General features: G+C 49.2%; 1 protein-coding gene across 3 annotated transcripts in view; it reads left to right on the plus strand.

The window, feature by feature from the left end:
• CPLX2 (complexin 2) overlaps positions 1-22,168 on the plus strand; it is a 77,412-nt gene extending 55,244 nt beyond the window's left edge. For 2 of the 3 annotated variants that reach the window (XM_053566872.1, XM_053566874.1), the window contains 3 exons: positions 19,861-19,984; positions 20,124-20,299; positions 21,040-22,168. In XM_053566872.1, the coding sequence (XP_053422847.1) occupies positions 19,954-19,984; positions 20,124-20,299; positions 21,040-21,237 (405 nt within the window). In that variant the 5' untranslated portion in view covers positions 19,861-19,953 and the 3' untranslated portion in view covers positions 21,238-22,168. Of the gene's footprint in view, positions 1-12,823; positions 13,078-19,860; positions 19,985-20,123; positions 20,300-21,039 lie in introns of those variants that run through there. The other variant, XM_053566873.1, reaches the window with a different exon arrangement.
• Positions 22,169-24,659: the final 2,491 nt, after the last annotated feature.

Here is a 24,659-nt window from a genome sequence, read left to right on the forward strand (position 1 = left end):
ATATCATGCAATTTATTGAATATTGCACTGAAAATAGAAAACATAACAGCTGCATGGGTACTCAAAGTATAGTTTCTACTGAATGTGTATCGCTTTTGCACCTTTGTAAAGCCAAAGAATCTTCAGTCGAACCATCACAATTCTGGGACCATCTGTACCTGTTAATTGCCTGTCCTCGCCCACCAGAAACACTCCATTTGGCAGGGCCCTCCCCTGCCTTGCTGTCCCCAGTCTCCAGAACTGAGACATGCCTGGCCCAGGGCAGGAGCTCAGGGAACAATGTTAAACAAGCAAAGATGCTGATCTTTACCACGCGTGGGTGTGATGGTTAATTGCAGCTATTGACCTCCTGCCTGACAGTGTACCTAGCAGAAAAGGGACGTATCAGTACCATACTTTGCAAATGAGGAAACGTAAGCTCAGAGAGGGAGGTTGACTTGCTCAAAATCACACAGTGAGGAACTAACAAAGTCTGAATCAGAATGTAAAGCCCCTTCCACTCTGCCATGCCCTGGGAAGAAGAGCTTTGAAGAACAGAACGTTGCAGATGATGAGAGATCTCCTTTAGAAATACCTTACTAGACTCCTAGAGAGCTCAGGGTCAAGGGCCTGGAGTTACGAGCAGTGCACCTGTGGGGGAGATCAGCACATCCATGCCTGGCTTACCTCTCTGCCCAGCCCCTTGCGGTGGGCAGGCCCAAGGCATTTGATCTGTGGCTATCAGTCAATCCTTGAAACTCCTGGCAGGAAACATGGACTGCTCAATCTGGTCCATTTGACGAGAGCCTCATTAAGGCATGGGCAGGGTGCACAGACCCCACAAGGGAGGATGGCTCTGATCCCAGGGCCAGCACCTGTGGGGAGTCATTACCATCTCTCGAGGAGGGAGCATTGCCAGGCCTAGAGCAGGCATGTATGGAAAGGACCACTCGGCAGGAAATGTGCTGTCACCACAGCAAATTACGCCAAAACATCACAATGACAAAATGCTGCAGTGAGGGGGCCAAAGCAGGGAAGGAACTCGTGGGGTTACGTGTGTGGGCGAGAAATGCAGAAAAGCTTCAGTCTTCGGCCAAGAGGCACTCTGATTGCACTGTCTCCTTTGCCTCTAAATCCCTGCCAGTACCTCTTTGATAAAACCCAAGGAAGCCAAAGCTGAAGGGGGAGGACAAAGGGAGCCTGTTGATTACCCCATAGGTCAGCCTCCTGGGCACAGAGAGGGTGAGAGAGGGGAGTGCAGAACTGGAGGGAGGAACAGAAGATAGCCTGAAAGATCAAGATTGCTTTCTAGCAGGGGACGTTCAGTGACACTCCAGCTCCCTCTTCCTACCACAGTGCCCCTGGAAGTCACATGTTGAGAGGGTTTCCTCACAAGACAATGGAGACTCCCTCCATGAACCCTGCCAACCTTGCACACAGTCTCCTTCCTCCTCCAATCACAGCTTAGCAGGGGCTGACCACTGCAGTGAGAAACAAGACCAAATAAAGGAAAAACACAAGCCAAGGACAGACATCTGAGAGGCTAGTGCAAAGAAAAAGCCATCTTTGGGAAAATGTTTAAAAACTGGTGACTTGGAATTCAAAGGTGCACTCAGGACACAGAGGCCTTAAAATTATGCAGTCCATAGATACCCTGAAAGTCACCTTGAGAAGGACTGTAGGGCAAGAATAAGAGGTCTTTCAAGTACATCAAATGGAAAGAGGTCAGATAAAGGAACATCAAGATGCTTGATGATCACAGCCCCGGGAGAGAGCTCAGCGATGAAAAAGAGATATCTGGAAGATCTGGGGAAGCCTCCGTCTCAACTGAGGAGGACCTCAGGGAAACTGCTGCTCCCAAATTGTCTTCTGGAAGCAAGGATGCTAAAGGCGCTGCTCTTGCAGGCAAATGTTCTAACTGCAATTGACAAACTAGATGCAGACAAATTGCCAGGAACAGATGGCACCCACCCAAGAATACTGATGCCACTCAAGGGTGAAATTGCAGAGCTGTTGGCCAAAATATGTGCATTTTTGAGGGAATGTGCATATATGAACTGAGATCTGTGGAGGTGAAGTTTAGACCTTGGCAAAGATTTGAGCAAGGACCTGCACTTGGAGCTCTTTCTCTAATTTCAGTCAACACGACTACGGGAACTATCTATAATAGGTCAGGAGGTGGCTTAGAAGCTAAGGATGATCAGCTCCTTCTTGGGATGTAAGGCTTTTAAGTGGTGAGTCTTTCCAGAGTCAAGGCCTGCCTGATTATAGGCTTTCCAAAGAAAGGGACACACAACTCTGAAGTTATAGATTTCAGCAGGTTCCTTCCAGGTGGCTGAGATACAAACCTAATTTAAAGCAACTTCAGTAGAATGATAGCATTTATTGTCTCACATAACTGGAAAGTGCATGAGCAGATGAGACTTCAAGGCACATTGGGACCTGGGCCCTCAAACACTGTCATCAAGAATTTGTCTCCTGCTCTTCTCTGAGCTCTGTGATGCTCATGTTGGCATCACCCTCCAGCAGGCTTTCCTCGGATGGTGGCAAACTAGTCATCAGGCTTACATCCTGACAGCCCTGCAAATCCCATAGCAATAGTCCCTTTCACACTAGTTCCAGCTAAAGTTCCAAGGATGACTCTCATTGGCTTAGTTCGTGTCACTTGCTGTCCCAGAGCCAATCACTGAGAATAGGCAGATCCCTAGTGCTCTCATTAGCTGGTTGTGGATCTAATGCTCACTCATGGAAGTGGGGTATGGAGTCAGCCCCACCTACACCATAAAGACTGAGAGTGGGGAAGGAGAGGGACCGCAGAGAGATATCAGACAGTAAAAATTGTGTGATCACCACAGAAAATTATACCAAAAACACCCAAATAACAAAATGCCACAGTGAGGGGGCCAAACAGGGAAGGAACTCATGGGGTTATGTGTGTGGGTGAGAAATGCAGGAAGCCTTCAGAAGGGGCAAGTGCAAGATTTACACAAGGATGCCAGGGCAATTATTGTCCTCTGTGCTCAGCAAGGGGCCATCCCTGAGGTGGGGACCTCAAGGGCCCCTGGGCCAGGACAAGCCATTTCACCCCCAAGCAGGTGGAGCAATACCATGTGGTATTCCACCTCTGGGAATATTTGTTGACCATCAATGATCAGAAAAGCATTGGGTCTGATGTTGAGGATTCAGGGATGAGAAATACAAGGTCCTTGCCCTCAACCAGCTTATGCTCCAGTACTAAAGATGTGTGAATTAAGAAAGGAGCAAAAGGAATGGGAGGTGTGGAGGGCTCCACAGTGGGAAGTGCCATGTGGGAGAAGAGTCCAGGTAAAGAGGTTGGCCAAGGAGGCAGAGTCAGATCAAGACCCTATTGATACCAAGAGACTGGACTTGATGCCCAGGGCAATAGTGAGTCATGGAAGGCTTTTGAGGACAGGAGTGACATGAGCAGGATGAACCTTTGCCATCTTAATGGAACCAGATAAGGCCCAGTGGAGAGTCACAGAGATGATCAAAGGGCTGGCAACAGGTCTGCAGAGGGAGAAGGCAGAGTGAAGGCTGGAAAACTGAAGGCTAGGAGAGCTTTGATCAAAGCCAGGCAGAAGAGCACATCGCTTCCTGACATTGGACCCAGGTGGGAAAGAAGGGGCCCTGTGAAGTGAAAGGGAATATTGCTTTGTTCAACTCCCATCAGGAAAAATGAGTATTGCACACACATAAAAATTGTCATTTATATAACCATGACCGCCCCCTCCCCCAGACGGGGTGTAGACTGGAAGTAGGGACTAAATCACAAAGAGATTCTGGTGGAGTCCTGACTTGCAATCATAAAGGAAAGCTGAGGGCCACCAGGATGGCTGAGGATGCTCCTTATTCATTCCTTAAACAGCCACTTCCTGAGGGCCTGCGTTGGGCCTGGCTCTCCTCCGAGCTCGGCATGCTCTTGTCCTTTTATGTCATAGCTCCTTCTCCTTCTCAGAACGCCCTGCTCTCATGTGTGTTTGCTCGAGCAGGGTCACTTCCCCTACTAAGTGAGAAATTTGTGCATTTGTTCAAAATGTATCCCCAGCACCTAGAAGAGCCCCTGGCATGCAGTAGATGTTCAGTCAGTGTGTGTTTGCTGAGTGAATGACTCCCTACTCTTCTCTGAATCCCCATCCAGCAAGAGCTCATACACTAAAAGGGAAGTCAGTCAAGAAAAGCAATCTCAAGTGTCTAGTGTAGTCGGTGCTACAATGCAGGGGCCCACATGGGAGCAGAGAGGAAATCCTGGTTTCATCCTGTTTCCCAAAAGAAATTTCTGTCTGCTTTAACTGGGCCATGGTGATCAAACCAAAGCTTGCCAAGCAGACAGAACAGACAAATAGCAAATAGCAAACAGCAAACAGCACAGGGGCTGGCTCAGAAACGTCAGGTCATGGTGTGTCCAGGAACTATGTTGTCTGGTGTTGATGGAGCCCAGATGGCTCTGATCACAGAGGGTTTAGAGGCCAATCCAAAGCCAAGGGGAAGACATTAGGATTTTTGTATCAGTTAGGATCCTTTTGATGGCAAGTAAGAGAAAAACCAACTTAAAGTGGCTTCAAGTAAGCACTACAAGGAGGGACAAAAGCAGAAGTCTCAAATTGGGTCTCTCTGGCCCTCTTGGGTCACGTACCCATCCCTAAACTCTGGGGACAAGGGGACGGGATGTACAAATTGGCATATCCCAGGTCACATGACCCACCCACAGATCCAGATGAAAGACACAGGTGGGATCCTCCAAAGCTGGTGTCACAGGAGGGAGGAGATAGCAAAATAAGCTGCGACCACCATGTGTTTTAAAGAGAGGAATAATGTAATCAGATCCATGTTTTCGAAGCTATGATTCTCCTACAGATCCAGAAGCCAGTTAGAAAGTAAATGAGAAGGCAAGAGCCGAGGCAGGAGCAATGAAGGTGCTGGATTCATCTTCCCAATATCTCACTAGAGGACAGTGAGTCAAACTGGGTGGAAGTGAGCAAGGGGATACCTATGGGGGAAATTTCTTAAGTTCTTACAGCATAGACCTGGAGAGCTGACCTACAGCTTCATCACTGTTCATCACCTTGAGGCCTAGAACAACCAGTCCCAGCAAAGATCAGCCTGCAGCAAGGTCTAGGGTATTCTAGGGAGGGTCACCTAAGCTTTGGGACCAGTTGCTCTAAAGCTGTAGACCCAGGCTTGGCTTCCAGAACCCACCCTATTTCGTTCTGGAGCTGTGGCCACCTGTAGAGACACACCAAGTTTAAATGCTGCTACTGATGGCTTCTTGGCCATGTTACCCTGTACCCCTGTTCTGAGTCTGAATATCCCTATCTGAATATACAGTGGAGGTAATGATATTTAAGGCAACAGAGGCGTGGGCCTGGGGATTAAATCCGATAAAGATTATGAATCACTTACCCCAGCGAGAGGCTCACTTTGCCCTAAACTCCAGAAGAGAAGTTTGGGTGTTGGAGGGAAAGAGGGCATTAATGCTTGGTGAGATTATGCTGTGGCTTCCTAAGCATTGTTTTATCTGAGCACTACAAACACCCTGGGAGGTAAAACTCATTTCTCTACTTTACTGATAAGGAAACTGAATCTCAGAGAAGAGCCATGGGCCCGTATCACATAGGAAGGGCAGAGGGAGGGTCAGTGAGATTTGACCCATGTCTGTAGGTGACCAGAGCCCCAGGGCTCTTGCCTCCACAAAACCTCCAAGATGCATTTACCAAGTTTCGCAAATACCCCTGTAAGATGCACCACAGGTATGATCCCACCATAAAAACAAAAACCTCCAAGATGACTTGGATGGCCCCAGAGCCTTCGTGTATCAGGAGCGGGTGCTGGCCACACCTACTTCTTCCCTGCTTTGAGCTTCCAATTCCATCTGGCTTGCAAGCTGTGTGTATTTGGTTCTCCTCCTCAGAGCTCCCTCTCCACTAGGACAGCACTTAACGTGTTGTATTATCATCGACTGTTTGCGGGCATCTCTCCCCCGCTTGCTTCTGAGTGCTTCGAATCACAGAGTCTCGGATCTGAAAGGATCTTGAGAGTGTGAATTGGTGCATGTGTTCTCTCTCAATGGAGTATTTGCATGTCTTGCTGAGGAATAGAGAGTGGGAAGAGAAACTCCAAAATCCTTATACACCCGTGTCTGGGAGACTGCTGGGCGTGGGGTGGGGGTCTTACGCCCTCCGTGCGTATTTGATTAATGCACACAGAGTGAAAAATACCTACCATACAGGGTTGTGATTGATAAATGAATATGGGAGTGAAAAATACCTAATGTGTAGGGTTGTCCTGAGGCTTAAAGGGCTGACATTTGTAACGTCCCTAAAACAATACTGGGCACGCTGGAGTTATTTAGAAAAAGTGGAGCTGGATGGTGAGTTACACCTGCGAAAGAATGCCAGGAGCTTGAAGTTTCATTAACTTGATATGTGACCTGGAGGAAGTCCCTTTACCTTTCTGAGCCTCTGTTTCTCCATCTGTAAATTGAGGATACTGTGTTAGATGACCAGAAAGTTACCCTTCATTTACTGGTTTTTTTTAATGCATATTGTATTGCCTACCTTCATTCTCTCCTCCCCCAACACACACACACACACACACACACACGCATGCCTGCACACACATGCTGTTTAAGCTCCAAAATAGCATTCCACTGCCCCTTAGGACTCTTTCTCTTTCATTTCTTTGACCAGAGGCCCTATGAGCTTATTAACCTGTAGTCCATGTTTCTCCCATATCGCTGCTTAGTAAAACAGCAATAACATCACTTCAAATTCAGTTTATCAACGAGCAAGATCTGTTTTGTGGGCCAGAGTGTGCTTGCTCTAAATGGAAAGTAGAAGTCATTTCCAGCTCACTCACGCCATAAATACAGGGGTTCTGCCGGCTGCCTTTGCACCAAGACGGAAAGAACATCTATCTTCACAAATGTAGGCAACACTGTAGAGGCAGCCCTTCAAGGGACAAGGGAAAAAGCCTTCCATTCCAAAAGTAGCAGGGAGGCTGAAAAATAAAAATTCCTCCTAGAACAGGAACAAAATCACACTTTAGGGTTACTTTCAACTCCACAATTCTAGACATTGAGATTCACAGAATTTAAGATTCTAAAGTTATGAGTGAATGTGTATGATGAGTTGATTCTAAGGGTCTGTTAACTCTGAAATATCCTTTGACTTCACGATTCCATTTTTCTGTGAGACTAGGGCCCCTAATTATATGATTTTCAGAATTCTATTGACCCAGGGTAAGAGCTTTTCAACTAGTGTGTGTGTCAGAAACACCTGGGAAGACGGATAAAAGATGCAAATTCCTGGGCTCCATCATAGAGACTTCGCTTCAGTCCATGTGGGACCAAGAGCAAGAATCTGAAAGTTTTTGACAAGTCCCCCCACCCCCAGCAGTTCTGAATGGGAGTGAGCCACTCTTTGACACACAGTTTTGGGATTCTATAATTCTGTGATTCTAAAATGGCCTTCTGTTTGATTCTAGTATTCTGGAACCCAGATATTCTATTTCCATATGCCTAAGGAGGAGGTTCTGTGGTGTAAATACTGTCCTTCTGACCATGGATTTCACAGGGAGAGGGGAAAGGGACCAAGCACCACAGAGTGGAGGGACACTCCAAAAGAGGACTTTCCCAAGGACATGGAAAGCGAACTTCAGTGACGCACTGATTGTGTCCAAGCAGGTCTAGAGCTGGGACTTGAAAATGAGGGTGCTTGGCTGGGAGGGTTGGCTGGCTCTAGGGAGGGGTCATCAGAGAAGAGTTTCTGCTGGACAAGGACATCCAAATGAGTCCCAAAGAGTTGGAAAGACTAAGGCTGTGGAAAGGGAGACAGAAGTCACAGCAGAGAGCTTAAAAAAGAACCAGAATCAAGAGAGGAAAGATTTATCACCAAACCTCCTCCCTTTGAAGGAATGGGGGTGGGGGATTGCAGACTGGTGCGCAGACATGAAAATGTAAGCTTCAGGGAGGCTGCAGATGAGAGGGCGCTAACGGTGCAGGGATATCCCTGTGCACAGTGTGGGCTGGGAGAGGACTGCTTTGACGTGCTAATGAGTGCCTGGATTTGGGAGGGTGAAGATGGCATGAAGGGTGGCAGAGAACCTCTGAGGAGCTGGTGGGCAGATGCTGGGCTGAGGGAGGGGCTCTAGGATAGAAAGGGCTCCCCTGAGGAGTTTCCACACAGACTCCAGGCACCACCAATGAGGCAGGGTGCTAGGGCTTCTGCAGTTTCCTGAGTGGAACAGGAGTCATCAGATTGGCCTCTCTAAAGAGGAAAGAATAAATAAGCAGGAAGTCAGTCACTCTGATAGTGACACAGTTTGCCTACATGCAGGCATGGGGTAATAACTTATGGCTGCACACACACACCCCTGCTGCCCCACACTATCACAGTGACACATAGCCAGTCCACAGATACACTTATATCTGCACCCTTACACTGAGGATGACACAGCACTGCACTATTTCACGCTGAGGGTAACACCCTACCTTCTGAGGCATCCCTGGTTAACAGTACCACACGGATACACATTGTTACAGTAGTCTCCTATCTTTTGGCACCAGGGACCAGTTTCATGGAAGATAATTTTTCCATGGGTGGAGGGGTAGGAGATGGTTTCAGGATTATTCAAGCACATTACATCTACACCTTAGATCACCAGGCATTATATTCTCATAAGGAGTGTGCAACCTAGATCCCTCACACGTGCAGGTTACAGTAGGGTTTGTGCTTCTATGAGAATCTAATGCCATTGCCTATTTGACAGGAGGAGGAGCTCAGGCAGTGATGTGAACAATGGGGAGTGGCTGTAAACACAGATGATGCTTCGCTTACTTGCCGCTCACCTCCCTCTGTGTGTGATTTGGTTCCTAACAGGCCATGGACAGGTACTGGTCAGCATATTACACAGAAATGGTGACATGTCCCCAGAGCCTTTGTGTTTGGCAGTCTTTGTAAATGATGCCCCTCTGTGGTTGTACAGTACACAACCTATACAGCTGTGGTACTCTTTCCTTACATCTAAACTCTCACACCATGCCGTTGACATATTCTGCTCTAACAACAATCCACTTAGCTCAATACCATCAAATGCCAATTCACACTGGCATGGAATCATTCCATACCAGGAGGGATACACCACCAGAGCCATACCTGCCCTACTGCACACTGATGATTGCACACAGCACTGTGTCACCCTGCTGCCACACTCCCACCCGCTTGGCCCCACACTGGTGGGCACTCAAATGCACCATTGCACACCAATGGGTTTGCCTTCACATCATTCCATGTTGAAGTAGGCACGCTAGGATTCTCATATCACACCTTCACAGCCATGGAACCCTGGCTATGTCAGTGACAAGGGGGAAGGCACTCTCAGATGAGCAATGTGGCCTAGAGCTCTGCTCTGAACACCACCCCCCTCAGTTGTTTCTGCTTCTGACACAAGTCCAACCTTTCAAACCAAGACCAACTCTGCCCCTCCAGGCTCAAGCTAGAATAGCAGGATGTGGCGCCAGTGGCTGGAGCATTCGAATTGTTTCCCTGCACCCAGCAGCACAATTCCTGCAAAGTCAGGACCAGCCAGCAACCTCCAGATCACAGCTGGTGCCTGGCACTCCCCCCCACACCTGCTCATCTCCCACATGGCATCCAGGGTGTCCTTTGGACTGAGGCAACTGCAGGGAAGAAATGAGCTGACCTTTGGACAGCTGCCCTATGCGAGCTATTCTCACTGTTAGTCACATTTATGGTCTGTGACTGTTGTCATTCCTCACACATTGTTCCTGGATCCTCACACAAAGTGCTAACATTAGCTCTCTTGATTGGCTTCCCAGTGAACATTCAAGGCATATACCTATCATTTTATGAATCTGTTCAAATCTGGCCCTCTTCTCCTGCCTCCAGGGCTCAAAAACAAAAGAGGAAATTCAGCACCAGCCAGGATAAGACACCTGAAGCAGAGCCACGTTTATATTTTACCAGGTGACTCTTCAATGTTGTCTATAGAGCAGGTTGTGCACGGACCTGAGGTTGGGCCTCTTTGCACTTGTGCTGGAGTAGAGACGCAGGAGATGAAGGAAATTCTGGCAATGCACATGGTATGAGGACCCTGATCTGAGTGTGAATTCATGGCAGGTTTTCTTTTCTTTCTTTCTTCTTCTTCTTCTTTTTTTTTTTTTTTGTGAGAAACTAGAGAACAGGGAAGACTATAAATGTCAATGTAAAAAAATATCCACAGAGCAAAAGTTACATTTCCATAGGCTGTGGGATGTGTCAGGAGAGAAACAGCCCCATGTGGTAGAAGGACCACAGAGCTCAGTGTCAGGGAAGTCTGGGCTGGAACCCTGGCTCTGCCAAAGACTCACTTTATCTTCCTGGGCCTCAAGTCTTCTATCTTGTAAATAGGTGTTTGTGTAAATTAAATTAGAAAATACAAATTACATAAAGCACCAAAGTTAGCACCTGAGACATAATGAAAACTCAGATACTTGCTATGATTTGTAGTATTGGAATCATTAGGAAATACTTACATTTAGCAACTTTTCTTCAATAATAGTAAGTACTTAGGAATCACGTCCAGGCTAACAATGCTGAATAAGGAGCAAGTACTTATATCTTTACCTTCTTTCTTTGATAGAAAGCAACAGCTAATGTGTCATGGTTTCCCCTAATTTTTCAGCAAGATGAAGCCACCAAAACTTGGCTGAGTTGTCTTTCTATTCACCAGGAAGATTTTCTGCAGCTAGACATAGTTCATGAGTCTTCATGAGTCTTCTTATAGACTCAAAGAAGCTTGGGTTCAAAGAGGATGTTAGCTGTCACCTGGACCATCCTTCAACCCATCTGCCATCTTCCAGGGATGGCCAACCCGTGCCCTCACATGCTACAATCCATGCTGCCGCTGGACAGCTCCTATTGATGCCTGCTCTTCCTCTTACCTTCTGCCTGCTTCTCTTCACCTTTCCCCCATTGCTCTAACTCTACCTTCAGCTGTGGAAATAGCAACTCTTTCCTTGCAATGGTTATTCATCCATTCAGCAAGCATTTCCTTAGGCCCTTCTTTGTTAGGCGCCTGACTAAATATTGGAATTATTGATTAAGCAAGACTTGCTGGCCCTTCAAGGGCTAATGCCCCCTTAATGTTTTCTCCTCCAGGTGAAACATCCTCAAATCTCTCAACCTTCCCTCATTTGACCTGATTTCCCACCATCAAACCACCCCCTTTTCAAGCTCAACATATATGAACTTGTCAAAGCCCATCTTAAACAGTGGTGCCTAGAACTGAGTTCAGTATTTTCCTGAAACTGAAGTTGAATTTTTAGCCCAGCTTGGGCAACATCCACATGAAAAGCAATACCAGTTGTGGAAAAACCCCAAGTGTAAATACAGTACTGCCTGCCAGGTCCCATTTACTGAACATGTACTTGAAGAACATGAAGAAAGAAGGAGAGAGGAGGACTGTGACTCTTGAAATGAGATGATGTCAGATCTCTTTGCCTAGAATTCCCCTCAGGCATTAGTGGCAAGTCTAAGCCACTCTGATCAAACACGCTCCCTTGACTCCCTCCTTTACTGTCTGCCCTAAGGAAGGAAGAACAATAAAGAATGAACTTGTTGATGACTGGACATAGCACTGAACAGGAAACTAAACCAGAAAGGAAGGACCTTCCTTATACAAAGCCCCTCAAGTCTACCAACAGCCTCTGAGTTATGGGGGTCCACATATTTAAAAATCCTGCTGTGATCATGTATGAAAGAATGTTCCCTTTTACTGGAACAAAATTACACCTTCCTCCTTTCCCAGATCCTGTCTCTGCATTTCTTGCTATTCTCCCCTTGGAAGGAAGCCATCCCCTTATAGAAGCAGAAGTCATTTCTACTCTGACATACCCAAATTGATGCAGAAACTCCTACAAATCTTTCAAAGGCCTGGTGCAAGACCCCTCCTCACTGAAGTCATTTTCCTACAATTTGAATTGGATTAAAGGAAGCAGTTGAGAGCCAAAAGATGGCAGGCAGAATAGAGAGGCTCATTAGGAGAGAATTAAAAAAAAAAAAAAAAAAAAAGATTGTTGGGGAGGAGAAAAGCCTGGGGTGGAAGCAGATGCTGCTCTGCCCCTTGGAAGTTCCTTTTCTTCTCTGGGCATAATAGGGAAAGAAATTGCCTTCCAGAATGAACTTTGCTGCAGGATTGCTATTCGACAAGATATCAGATCTGGATGGAATTGGGGAGTGACTTGCCTAAGATCCACTGCAATTATGCACCAGACTTCTCTCTCTGGTCCACAGTGGAGGGTTCCTGACCCCCCGTGAAGGACTTACCCACACTATCCATTGGCATATCTTGAATGCTCTTGTGGCTGGACTAGCTGAAGGGCCGTCTGCAAAGATGATCTGGCCGTGGTCCAGTCTTGGAGCTGCTTGTAGGCAGGAGATGAGCAAACAGATGGAACAAGGGTCACTGAAACAGGGGTCTGTCTAGGAATGGCAGGTGCCAGGACGAGTGTGACGGTTCTACTTAGAGAAAACAAGGAGAGCTTTCCCAAAGAGGTGGTATTGGAGTTTTGCTTTAAGGAATCCTTCTTCTATCCCTTGTCCCCCCACTTGTCCTCCAAAGTGGCAAGCTTGTGGTCTTCCCAGCTGTGCTAGGACTTGGGTGGGAGTGTGTTATCTGTCAGGGGGAGGAAGGCAATGAAGGGTGCAGGAAGAAAGAGAGTGGGGAGCTAAAGCAGGGAAAGAAAGGCGGGAGAATGGGAGAGGGAGGAAAGGGAGGAGGACCGAGAGGAGGAGGGGGAGAGAGGGGGAGAGGGGAGGGAGACAGTGAAAGGGAAGAGGAGAGGAAGGGGGGGAGAGAGAGGGAGGGAGAGGTTTGAATTTCCCATCTGGAAGGGGAGCGGTAGCACGTCAGGAACTGGCTGAGGGGCGTGATTGGAGGGCGCCTTCGGCAGCCGCCGGCGGCAGTAGCCGCGGCCCCAGTTACGCGAGGCGGCGGCGGGAGCTGAAATAGCAGAAGGCACCGCCTCGTTGAGTCCGGCCGGAGCCCTGCAGTGGCTCAGACGGTTGCGGGGACCGCCAGGTCGGTGCCGGCCGCGGGCCGGGAGGGCGGAACCGGGTTATGGGCAACAGGGACCTGGCTTTCGCTTCGAGGCCATAGGGCAGCCCAGGAAGCTGGGGAATATGGTTTTTGGGGAGACAGCTCCCCAAGACTGCCGGGGCGCTGGAATGGGCGACTGCGCGGCAGCGGCGGCGACCCTCCGGGGCGCGCGCGTCGTGGTACTGAAAGGACAGCTCCTCTCCAGGGGGAAGCGAGTGGGTGGAGGGAAGGTAGCGCAGCAGTAGCAAAACTGTGGGGAGCCGCAAGCCCGGTAGCCAGAGACCCCTCGCCAAAAGCCTGAAACAGCCTGGCTCCTGGGGAGCCGGTACCGCCCCGAATGCGGCGGGAGACTTAAGTCTGAACCTAGAGAACAACTTCGAGCTTGCGGGGATTGGGGTGGGGGACAGCGATCTAAGCTGCTTCTGGCTGTGCTTAAGGCGAAGCCCGCGGGGGCCCTCTTCACCCTGAAGGAAGGAGCCGCCCCCGAGGGGTACAGTTTGTGTTCCGGGAGTGAGTCAGAGGGTGACTGGGGGGCGGGCAGACCGAAGGTGGCGGGGAGGAAAGCCTTAAACATCGACTGGGGGGCCTACGGGGACTATTTGTTCTTCCCAGAGGAGCTGAGGCTTGGGCAGCACACGTCCGCTGTCTGGGGTCACAGAGAATGTCTCTTTGCTCTGTCTCTTGCCAGGCCCACTCCGTCCCCTCCCCCAGCAAAGTTTCAGACCTGGCTGAGTCTTGGGGTTGGAGCTACGTATATTGGGGGAAGGGGAGATCTCAGTGGCTAACCCAGAGCTCCAGAGCAGAGCTGCTGGGTGTGTTGTTTTATATGGGAGCCCGAGAGAGGGGCGCCTGTATTCCCGTGCTCTTTTGATTGGGGGAACTGCCAGCCCCCACCACTTCCGCTTTTCAGCCAGAGCCTGTCCCTTCCTCTCCCCGTCCCTGCTCCCCTCCCTTTCCCCTCCCCCAATGCTTCTCCCTTCCTGAGGCATGGGATGGGGATGGGGTGGGTTGCAGAGTGACATCCCCTGTGCCTACCACCACCATTAGAGTACGCTCCCCTGCAAAAAGCAAATAAGTGTTGAATTGAGTTGTGGTGAATATAGCCCACACTTAAGCCATAAAAACAGAAAAGCAGCCACAAGGACAACTACTGTAGGTGCTGGAGTCCGCTTCTCAGATGGCAGGGCCCAGTCCCGAAAACCTCCAGGCTCAGATGATCCAGCCTGAGCAGGTGTCTCCGTTGCCTCCGGGCTGGGACAGACTTGGAGGGCGTGGGAGAGAGGAAGCTGAAGACCCGCCCTGGGTTCCCAGAGCGCTGACAGAACCGAAATCTGGCGGCGTTTCAGCAGCACCCCTCCCCCGCCTCGGCCTGTCTCCCCTCCCCCAGCCCAGCATCCCCACCACCCTTCCCGCGCAGGGACAGACCAAGGCTTCCCGCCGAACCGCTGGGGAGCGCCTCCTGGCGGCCCGGCCGAAACCCTCAACTGCAAGCAACCTGCCGGACCTCAACACTCCGACAGCCTTATAGCAAAATATCTGACACCCACACCTGCATTCACACTCACACAGACTCTCACGATGTCTAAGTTCAGAGTTACATAGGCAGGATCATATTTTGAACAACGCACACTCTCATACACTCGCTGATACACAACCTTAAATTCAATTCAGCAAATATGTCCTGAGGATCTAACCTCTGCCAGGAGATGGGGTGGATTCTGGGGACAAGGGAAATGAAGACGAGACGGGCCCTGCTCTGAGAAGCGCTCAGAGTGACCAGGAAGGGAAAGACACATAGAGAGGTAGACTATGAACTGGAGGTAGGCAATACTGACCTAGAAAGTGCCGTGTGTTTCAGAAGAGGAAGACACTATCACATCTTGGCAAGGAGACTGGGGACATTTCATGGAGAAAGTGATGCTTGAGAGTGATCTTTGGAAATTAATACTGTTGTCACTGACGATGACAGGTAGTAAGTATTGATCACGCACTTGTATCAAGCACTGGGCTGAGCACTTTGTATTATGTCATTCAGTGCTCACAACATGCTGTTGGGCATAGGTATTGTTCTTTCCATTTTATGGAGTCACCTGCCCAAGGTCATTTAGTAAGTGGTGGAGCCAGGATCTGAACTAGCAGAGATGAGGTTAAGAGGCTCCAAGTCTGTGGGAATGGGATGCTCAGATGCCTAGGGGTTTTCAGAAAGAATATATGTGGGGGTCCAGTTGAAGCAGAGCCACATGTAAAGGAAATGAGCATCATGGAAGGTGGGTACTAGACTGTGCGGGACTTGAAGGTCAGTACAAGGACTCTGATTGGTTTAACAAAGCCATGGGGAGCTATTGCAGGGTCTGTTTGCATGAGCAAATCTGCCCTCTAGGAAGATTAATCGGGCAGCCATGTGAAGGTGGATGAGAGCTGAGATGGAGGGAGACAGAGATTATGCACAAATCCAGAACTTCTAGGCCCCAGACCAAGGCATCAGCCACAGTGAAGGAGAGGAAGATGGGGTGTAGCAAACATTGAGAAGCTATAAGCTTCATATTTCTTCCTCTGCACTCCATCTCAATTGTTCTCACCAATTCCTTGCCTGGTCTGATGTCTAGCACTTACCTCCGCAGTCAACTGAATGCTGTTAGACCAAATTCTGGGACTCTCTTTTTCTCCACCCAGCCCCAGAATGGTGTCTGGCAGAAAGTAGGGGCTCAGACCATATTTATAGTGTGAGTGAATGAATGAATAAATGAATTATGAGGAAATTACTGGTTTTAATATGCTCAGTTGAAGCAATTGGAACAAACCATGCCGGGGGGAAAGATGGGTGGGTGGGAGAGACAAGGATGCGATTGATTTTTGAATAGATTGATTTGAGATTATCCATATGACAATATCCAGGAGAGAGTTAAATGTGCGTGTTGATGAGGGGAGAGACAAATCTTTATAGCTAAATAAGCACTAAACCAATAGGAATAGATGAGATTCCCAGAGGAGACAGTAGGGGAGGGGTGCACACCGGGAAAAGGAGGAGAGGAGTATTTACTGGGAGAACAGATATGCTTTAAAGGAAAGAAATTAGCAAAGAAAAGAGAGAAGACCTGTCTGGGAAGTAGAATGAAGACCACAAGAGTGCTGTGTCATGGAATTTAGGAGGAGATTCAAGAAGACTGGGGAAAAAATGGTAGGAGAGAGTCCACTGGCCTCTGGTGCTACAGAGGGATGGGGGGAGGAGGCTGGCTCCTGGATCTAACACTCGGAAGCCACCTGACTAGGGGAGTTTTAGAGCTATGTAGAGGCAGCAGATCTCTGGTCTCACAGAGAGGTACAACCATGTGGAAACCTCCTCATCATAAAATTGGAGGGCAGGGATTAAAGGAAATGTAGGGTTCAGAGAAGGAGTTGGAGGAGGGAGGGGTTAAAAGTGACCTATGCAGAGGAGACTGAAGATGTGGGGAAGAAGAAGTGATGGATGGATTAAGGGAAGATGTAAAGACAGAAAAGCCAGAGCCCAGCCAGATGGATTGGCTTCAGGTACAAGGAGAGCTAGGAGGAGGGGGTCTTATAGGAGCTACACTAGCTGGCCTTAATTGTTTTTGATCATTATATCCACCATTTACTAAGCACCCATCATGTGAAAGTGCATTCCATGGATTGCCTCCAAGTTTTCAAAGTGCTATTATAATCCTTAATTTATAAGGAAGACTGAAGAGTTTAGGTCAATTACTAACTACTACCACACAGCTAAAAAGTGGCAGGCTCAGGATCTGAGCCAGGTGTGTCTGATCACAGAGTGCATTCCCTTTACACTGACATGAGTAGGAGGAAAGTCGCCTGCTTCAAGGGAGGAGGAGTAGTTTGGGCCTTAAGAAATGAAGAATTGGTTAGGGGAGTCTAGACAGGGTACAAAAGACTTGGGAAGCTCTGCTAAATAATCCCCGAAGGCTGAATAGGAGCCACTGAATGCAAGAGAGATGTCACCACTGAGAAGAGTCAGCCTTGGGTAATAGAGGGGTGGTAGTGGTAATCAATGTCTGCTGAAGAACTGCATGCAAGCATTGTGGATGGATTAAAAGGAGGAGATAGTTTGGTAATAGAGAAATGGCATGTTGAGTCTGAGTGGTGCCCATGGGGCACCTGAGGTGTCCAGGAAAATGTATAGTTTGACTTATTTATTGCCTATTTCCCTACACTCATGTGCATGCACGTACACACACACATACACACACTTCAGACATAATCTGCGTTAGGGAAAAGCTTTGTCTGTCTATCCCCAGTGCATAACACATAGACTGGAATGTGGTAGGTGCTCAATTCATACTCGAGCATAGATAAGATGTAGGTGTCATCAGTGTCTGTGACCATTAAAGCCCCTAGAATGGATGAGTTCCCCAAGGGAAAGGTTAGAGAGGAAAAAGAGGCAGGGTCTTGGAGAAAAAGTTTACTTAAGAGACAGGAGGAAGAAAAGAAGCCAGTAAAAAAGAGGGGAGGGAGGGATGGGGTGTGGGGAGGAAAGAGCCATGTCACAGAATCAAGAGAAGAGGGGGCTTTGAGGGTACAGTGGGGTATGGTCTGCAGTTCAAATGTTGCTGAACTTATCTGACAGAAGCATGGGGGGAAAGGGTCTGGAAAATCATCTGGTCCAAGAGAGACTTGCCAGAGTCACCCAGCAAGCTAGGATCTGGAGCCCAGGTGGCCTGCCAACCAATCTGAAACATCTCAAATTAGAGTCCTGCATCCTCCACCACCACCTGGTAATTCCTTGAGCTCTGTATAAACACAAAGTGGGAACCTAAGAGTTCCTGAAATCACTTGATTATTAAATCATTCATTTCATGTTCTTAGAAAAGAAGTCTTTTCACAATGTCTTAAATCATATGAAAACATCTTGACTAAGCAACCTTTAAGCTCAAAATTCTGGGTCAGGTGGGTGGGTTCCCTTGCATTTCCTGGAAAGCCCATCCCTTCTGGGCTCTTCTCCACAGATGCATAGTCAGCAACAGCTAACATTTTATGAGCTCCTGCTACACCCCAGGCATTTAACCAGTATCATCTCTTCTCCTTCAAATATCAGTACAAGGGTAGACTTAATACTCACCCATTTTGCAAGGAACAAATGGAAGCTTTCCCAAGGACTCACAACCAGTTAGGATGGGAGCCAGGATTTTGAACCGGGTATGTCTGGTACCAAAAGCCCTGGGGATTTCTTTTCCTACTACAGCATGAATTTCATGACTTTCTCTCTCCAAGACAACCTATCAGGCAGTCTAATCACATGGATAAGCTTTTGGACCTAATATTATGAAATAATCTCAGTCTGCTGATAGGATTTCTCATTTTAAGAGAAATGAGGAAAATCCATCAACAAAGAGCCAGTGACATTGAACTCAACCTGGTTGCAATATCCGCCCTGGTTTCTCTGCCACCATATCCCCAACCCCTTTTTCTTCCTAGCAAATCAGAAAGACCCCAAGTCTTTATGTGTGGGACAAAAGGCCTTGGAGAATAGGCATGGCCTTACCTGACCATCATGCCACTTCACACTTTGGATAGCTCATGGGTGTCCCTACCTACATCTAAAAGATTAGTATCAGCTTTATGTCTGCCAAAGAACCAGTGGAACTGAATGATTAAAATAAAAGAAACTCTACAAGAATTAGAGCAGTGGGGCTTAAATGATCAGGGGTGTGGGGGGAACATGAAGAGAAAAGCCAAGGGTAAGGGCTCAAGACCCCACAACTACCATTGGAATAGCTCCACTTTCACATATTAAGATTTAGCATATCGAGATTCCCATTACGATTTTATTTGGAGAAAATCTTCTGAGGCAAAAAATAACAGTAAAAGTCTAATAAAAACTGAAAGTTGGTATTTGGGGAGAAGCGAAGGATACTAACATTAACTGAGTGCCCACAAGGCCCATACTAAGTAGTTTAAAGGCCCTAAACTTCCCAAAGCTTACAATGTCTCCCACATGCCCATCTATAATTCAAAATAAAAATCAATATCAAGCTATAAACACAAAACTTATATGTATGCTGCGCTAAAAATTACTGATTTCTCCATTTGTCAATTCACAAAAGTCTGGGTATGTTTACCCAAGCTGGCTGTTCTCATTTTTGCATGTACCTCTGCTTTGTGATGGTGATCGCAGGCCCAGGGAGGCGGGGGGGTTCATGAGTTGATTCCGTGGCCCAGGCGGGATTCTCTCCAGTCTCCAGCTCTGGGAAAGGTGGCATTGCCATTCCTCTGTTATAGAAGAGGAAACTTGGGGCTGGAGGAGGTTCAGTACCTTGCTGAAGGTCACGTGCCAAATCAGAATGAGGGTGGCATTACAACCCAGTTCTGCCTAACTCTTAAGTTCCAGGCTCTTTCCGGTACTTCTGGCTTCAGTCAAACTCCAGCCTTCAAGATGAAGGTTTTTTAATAGGCATCAAACCGCTTTAAAAAGAAGCTGTTTAGGGCGGTGCCTGTGGCTCAAGGAGTAGGGCGCTGGTCCCATACGCCGGAGGTAGGGGGTTCAAACCTAGCCCCAGCCAAAAACCAAAAAAAAAAAAAAAAAAAAGAAGCTGTTTAGCCACTCATATGTGTTACCCAGTACTGGTAAAGACCTCTTTTCCGTCTCCTCTGCCCTGGCCGCCAGGGCACCGAGTCTTGGCCTCTAACGAAGCCTGAACTAGGTGAGGCGAGGCTGCCCATCTGCTGGACTAACGCCACCGCCCCACCTGTGCCGAGGCCTCTCGCGTCTGAGCCCCAACTCCTCTCTTGCAGGTCGGCACATCCCCGGGAGCCAAGCCAGGCCAGCCTGAAGCGCTGCATGCACATTTGGCCGTGAGCTAGTGCACGTTAACCTGAGCCGGTGCCATGGACTTCGTCATGAAGCAGGCCCTGGGAGGTGAGGCCCTGGTCCCCCACTGCCACCCGCCCACTGGTCCCACTCAGGTGGGACGGGGCCGCGTGGTTCCTCACTGTCTGCCCTGCCTCCTCACCCCCCAGCTGACCCTACCATCTCCCTCTTCACCCCATCCCCGTAGGGGCCACCAAGGACATGGGGAAAATGCTGGGGGGAGAGGAGGAGAAGGACCCAGACGCACAAAAGAAGGAGGAGGAGCGGCAGGAGGCGCTGCGGCAGCAGGAAGAGGAGCGCAAAGCCAAGCACGCGCGCATGGAGGCCGAGAGGGAGAAGGTCCGACAGCAGATCCGAGACAAGGTCAGCGCCGCCACCGAGGGGAGGGCCACCTGGGCTCAGAACCCGTCGGCTGAATGCCCCGACCTCGACTCCCGCTTTAGACTTTTGATTCTCTCTGCGCCTCCCCCTTCCTGTCAGACAAAGGGGTGTCACAGAACAGCCCTTCCTTGCAGGATCTTTACGGGGATTAAATAAGATGAATGCACACAGCAAGTACTCCCTCCTGTTCGCTGCTAGGGGTCCACAGTCTCGTGCCTGAGACACCTGGGCTAGAGTAAGTTTGGAATTCAGAATCTGGGAATGTCAGAAAAATACCACCATGCCCTGAACACCTGGCGCTGTGAAAACTCACTCCCAGAGGGTTTGGGCCGCCACCTATGCCAAACAGCTCCATGTGAGGCTGGTAGCTCCGTGCAGTAAATCAAGACAAGTAGTCTTCCTACTTAGAAAGCAGTCTTATGTACTGAAACTAGCCTACTAGAAGTAGGGCTCTTTCTACTTAGCGCCTGTAATAAATCAAGCCCTTACATAGTTCAAGTGAAGTTTTGTCAAGGAAATTTAGCTCTAAATATTTGGGAACAGTTGAGATCTTTGTGGATTTCAAAAGAAGTTAGTAGGCCCCCTCGAAGGGAAGGCACCCTTATCCCCACCTCATAGGGGGGAGAATTAAGGTTCAGAAGTTCTCATAAGCAACCCCCACCAGCCTGCATGACCTTGAGACCAGGCCCTGCCTTTACTCATGTCTGCGCTCACCTCCCCAGTACGGGCTGAAGAAGAAGGAGGAGAAGGAGGCCGAGGAGAAGGCAGCCCTGGAGCAGCCCTGCGAGGGGAGCCTGACACGGCCCAAGAAGGCCATCCCTGCTGGCTGTGGTGATGAGGATGAGGAGGAAGAGGAGAGCATCCTGGACACGGTGCTCAAATACCTGCCCGGGCCACTGCAGGACATGTTCAAGAAGTAACCGGCCCTCCTGCCCCATCCCTACACCTATTACTATTTTCTTCTTTTTTTTCTTTTCATTAAGTCTCAATTCTGAAGGGGAAAACCTCAGTTGGCCTCTGCCCCCCTTCCCTGGCCAGGGGCTTCTCCCACTTAGCGCTCCCTCACACACCCCTTTGCCCCAGGGTACCCAGATCCACCCTACTCCCAAGTAGCTTGAAAAAGGGAAGGCAGCTTTCCCTTTCCAGGGGGCATTGAACCCAGGGCTATAGGCACTGGAGGCCCCTCAGGAAGACTAAAGTCTATGATAGTGTGGTAATTCCCATACATTCCTCCATGCTCCCCACTGCCAGGAGGACCACTGTCCCCAGCCATCCAAAGTAATGACACATTCCAGCCCTGCCCAGCATGCTGACCTTTGGCCTCTGACCTCCAGGTCAGGGCAGGGGCACTGAGTAGCCTGGCTCTTAGAAAGGAAGTCAGGGTAAGCCTGCCCAATGAGGGCCCAGCCTGAGAGGTCCAGGATCTGGCTAGGCTGGGGTCTGGGTAGGAGGCTGGGATTCTTCTTCTTCCCTCTCCTTGGCGATGCTCAGCCCAGGAGCACCCCCTTCCCCAACCCTTAACTAAAGAGGCATGGCCCTTGCCAAACTGGTCCCTCCAAATGGATCCTATTTGGACTTTAGCTCATTTATGGAGGAGCCCCAGGGTAGGGCAACACCTTGTTCTCTCACACCCCACTTAGGTCCTGGAGCCCCACTGCCAGGCTGGTCCAGCTTTCCCAGCCAAGGGGCTTCCCAGGCCTCCCCAAACACTTGGAGCCATTGGGCAGCAATGGTCTATGCTATGGGATCCCCCATTGGTGTAGCCAGGCTGCCCCCATTTCTACCCAACCCTCTTCCCCACCCTGTCCTATCCATGTGCTTCCAGGGCCCCCATGGTCCCAGGAGGATCCTTCCTGGCCAAAGCCCCAAGCCATTGGGGAGAAGCCAATTTCCATTTGACAGAAGGTATCCATTCATTCATCTCATTGGCCAAGAACAAACTCTCCTCTGGGATGTGTGGGACTGACATTTCTCCCCCTTCCCCCAAGTTACCAAGGCTTCCTGCTCTGTCAGTTTGATAATGGTGTTGGGAAGGGGGAGCAAGTGATGAAGGAAAGTACATGTCCGTGCACGTGTGATAGCGCATGGCAGAGACTGCATCAGCAATTGTGTGTCGAGAGACTATGTGTATATGTGGATGGTTCGTGTGTATATGGTCTTGAGATTGTGTGTGTGTTTATATCAGTCATCATAGCTATGACTTGTGCTTTGTTTAAGATGGTGTATTTTAATTGAGATTGTGTCATGTGTGTGCTAGCCATCTCATCTGTGTTTAGAAATTGCATGTGATAGCTTGTGTATGCATGCGTTTTCAAAACGCGTGTGTTTCAGAAGTGATAGGTATTTGTTAGGTGTTGTAGAAATGTATTGCGGAGACTTGTGAGATGTGCTAAGGTTGTTGTGTGCATGTGTATGGATCTGAAAAGGCAGTTGTGTGCATGGATGTGTGCTTAGGAAGACCTTCTCACAGGTAAGATGTCCCTGTCAACCTTGAGACCATTGGTCACAGGTGGCCACATCTGATAGGAGACCTTGTCCTTGGCCTAACCTCCCACCCTTGGGGGGTTCCTGCCTGAGGTCCTCAGAATCCCACTGGAACACACCCAGGCAGTGCCCCAGGAAGCCATGCTGGCCCCTACCAGGGCCTATCCCAAAAGCAGTGGCCAGGGAGGGGGCGTCTTGCCTGCCCCTGAAGCCTCTGCTCCATTGGCCCCGTTTGCATTCTGTGGGTTTTCCATTTTAGTGGATTTATGCTTTTATTTCAGAGAGAGACATGTGTCTTCTCTGTCCGTTTCTAATAGTTAAAGCCATATCAGTTAGACTGCAATACTTTAAAGATGAAACAAAACAATCCACATGTTTAGGGAACCAGAAAAATCCCCTGGTCTGTCCCTTCTATGGGGAGCAGGGCCTCTGTAGCTCTAGCTCCCTGGACTAACCTTCCTTCCTTGCCCTTCCCTTCCCCTTGTGCCCTCTGTTGGCCCCTAGGGACCTGTGTCTGTTCTGTGCCTGTGTCTGTGATGGGGAGCCATCTCGCACCCCTGTTGTCTGCTCCGTTTATGTCCATCATCCTGGGCAGGATGGTCATTCTGAACAGCCTGGGGGCCCTGGGCCAGAGACAGACAGGGCCCTAGGCCTCCTTAGATCCTGTGTGTGACCCTTGTTTGGACACAGGAGTGGATGTCAAGTTTTCACAGAGGTCTAACCTTTGACAGGGGCCCTCAAACCTCAAAGGTGATGCCAGGGCACAGAGAGTGCCCATTGGGTATCCAGGACCAAGGCCCAGGGAGTTTCATATGAGCAAGAGAACCCAGCCATCCCAGATGGGGCTTGAGGTCATCAGACCTTCAGTGGGCATCCCTGCTGATCTCTTCAGGCCCTCTGGACCCCCAGAGTAGGTTCAGAACTTTTCAGTCCCACCCCAGGGCCTTCCAGGCTGGCCGTTTATTCTGGGTAAACACCTGAACTCCTCCATTCTGCTTCTGGACAGCAGGGTTTGAGGTCTTTCTGGAGGTGGAGGCAGAGGGAGAATTTCTGCCCAGCATGTACCTGGCTCCAACCACTGCTGAGTGATGACTTTTAGGTCCTGGGAGACGTAATGGCTGTCATTTCTAACACAGACCTGACTGTGGGAGCAGCTAAGGTATGGCCCAGAGAGGGTGTCTGTGTGCAGCACACTGCCAGGGACACAAAGTCTGTGTGAGATGCTCTAACACATAGCATGAGGTATGTGTGACCCCTGGGATGGGAGGGGATGAGTATGTCACATACAATGGGGCAGTGTGCATGGACACTTGGTGGGGAGAAGCCCCAGATTCAGCACACACATGACACACAAGGGAAAGATCCCCCAGCTTGGGCAATAGGGAGGAATAGTTACTTGTATATGAATGGAAAAAAGCACAGAGTGCCAGGGAGTGTGTAGCATCCAGGTGGGCAGGGAAGGCCACCCTGGATTCCCCTCCAGAGAGAAGGAAAAAGGCTTTTCTGGATCTCCCTGTTCTGGGCATGTCCTCCACTTCAGGTCCAGAGACTATTCTTATTGCAGAGATGTGTGTGTGCTCTTCCAAATGGAATCAGGAGTCAAAAGGCTGTCCCAGGTGTGTGTGTGAGACAGAGAGAGGGAGAGAATGGATGGAGAAGAGAGGGAAGAGAGAAATATTACTGCCGGCACACCTCTCAGGCAGGGTAGCTGATGGGCGGAGCAGTCACCCCAGAGATTCGTGGCTGGAGTAAAACAGTAAAACTTTCCGGCCCTTAGAGCCCCTGCAGCCAGCTTGCAGGGCTGCACACCCTCACTACCCACTTGCTCCATCCTAGGGTTCCACAGGCCCTTGATAGC

The sequence above is a fragment of the Nycticebus coucang genome, chromosome 17 (genome assembly GCF_027406575.1).
Source record: "Nycticebus coucang isolate mNycCou1 chromosome 17, mNycCou1.pri, whole genome shotgun sequence".
NCBI classification, from domain to species: Eukaryota; Metazoa; Chordata; class Mammalia; order Primates; family Lorisidae; genus Nycticebus; species Nycticebus coucang.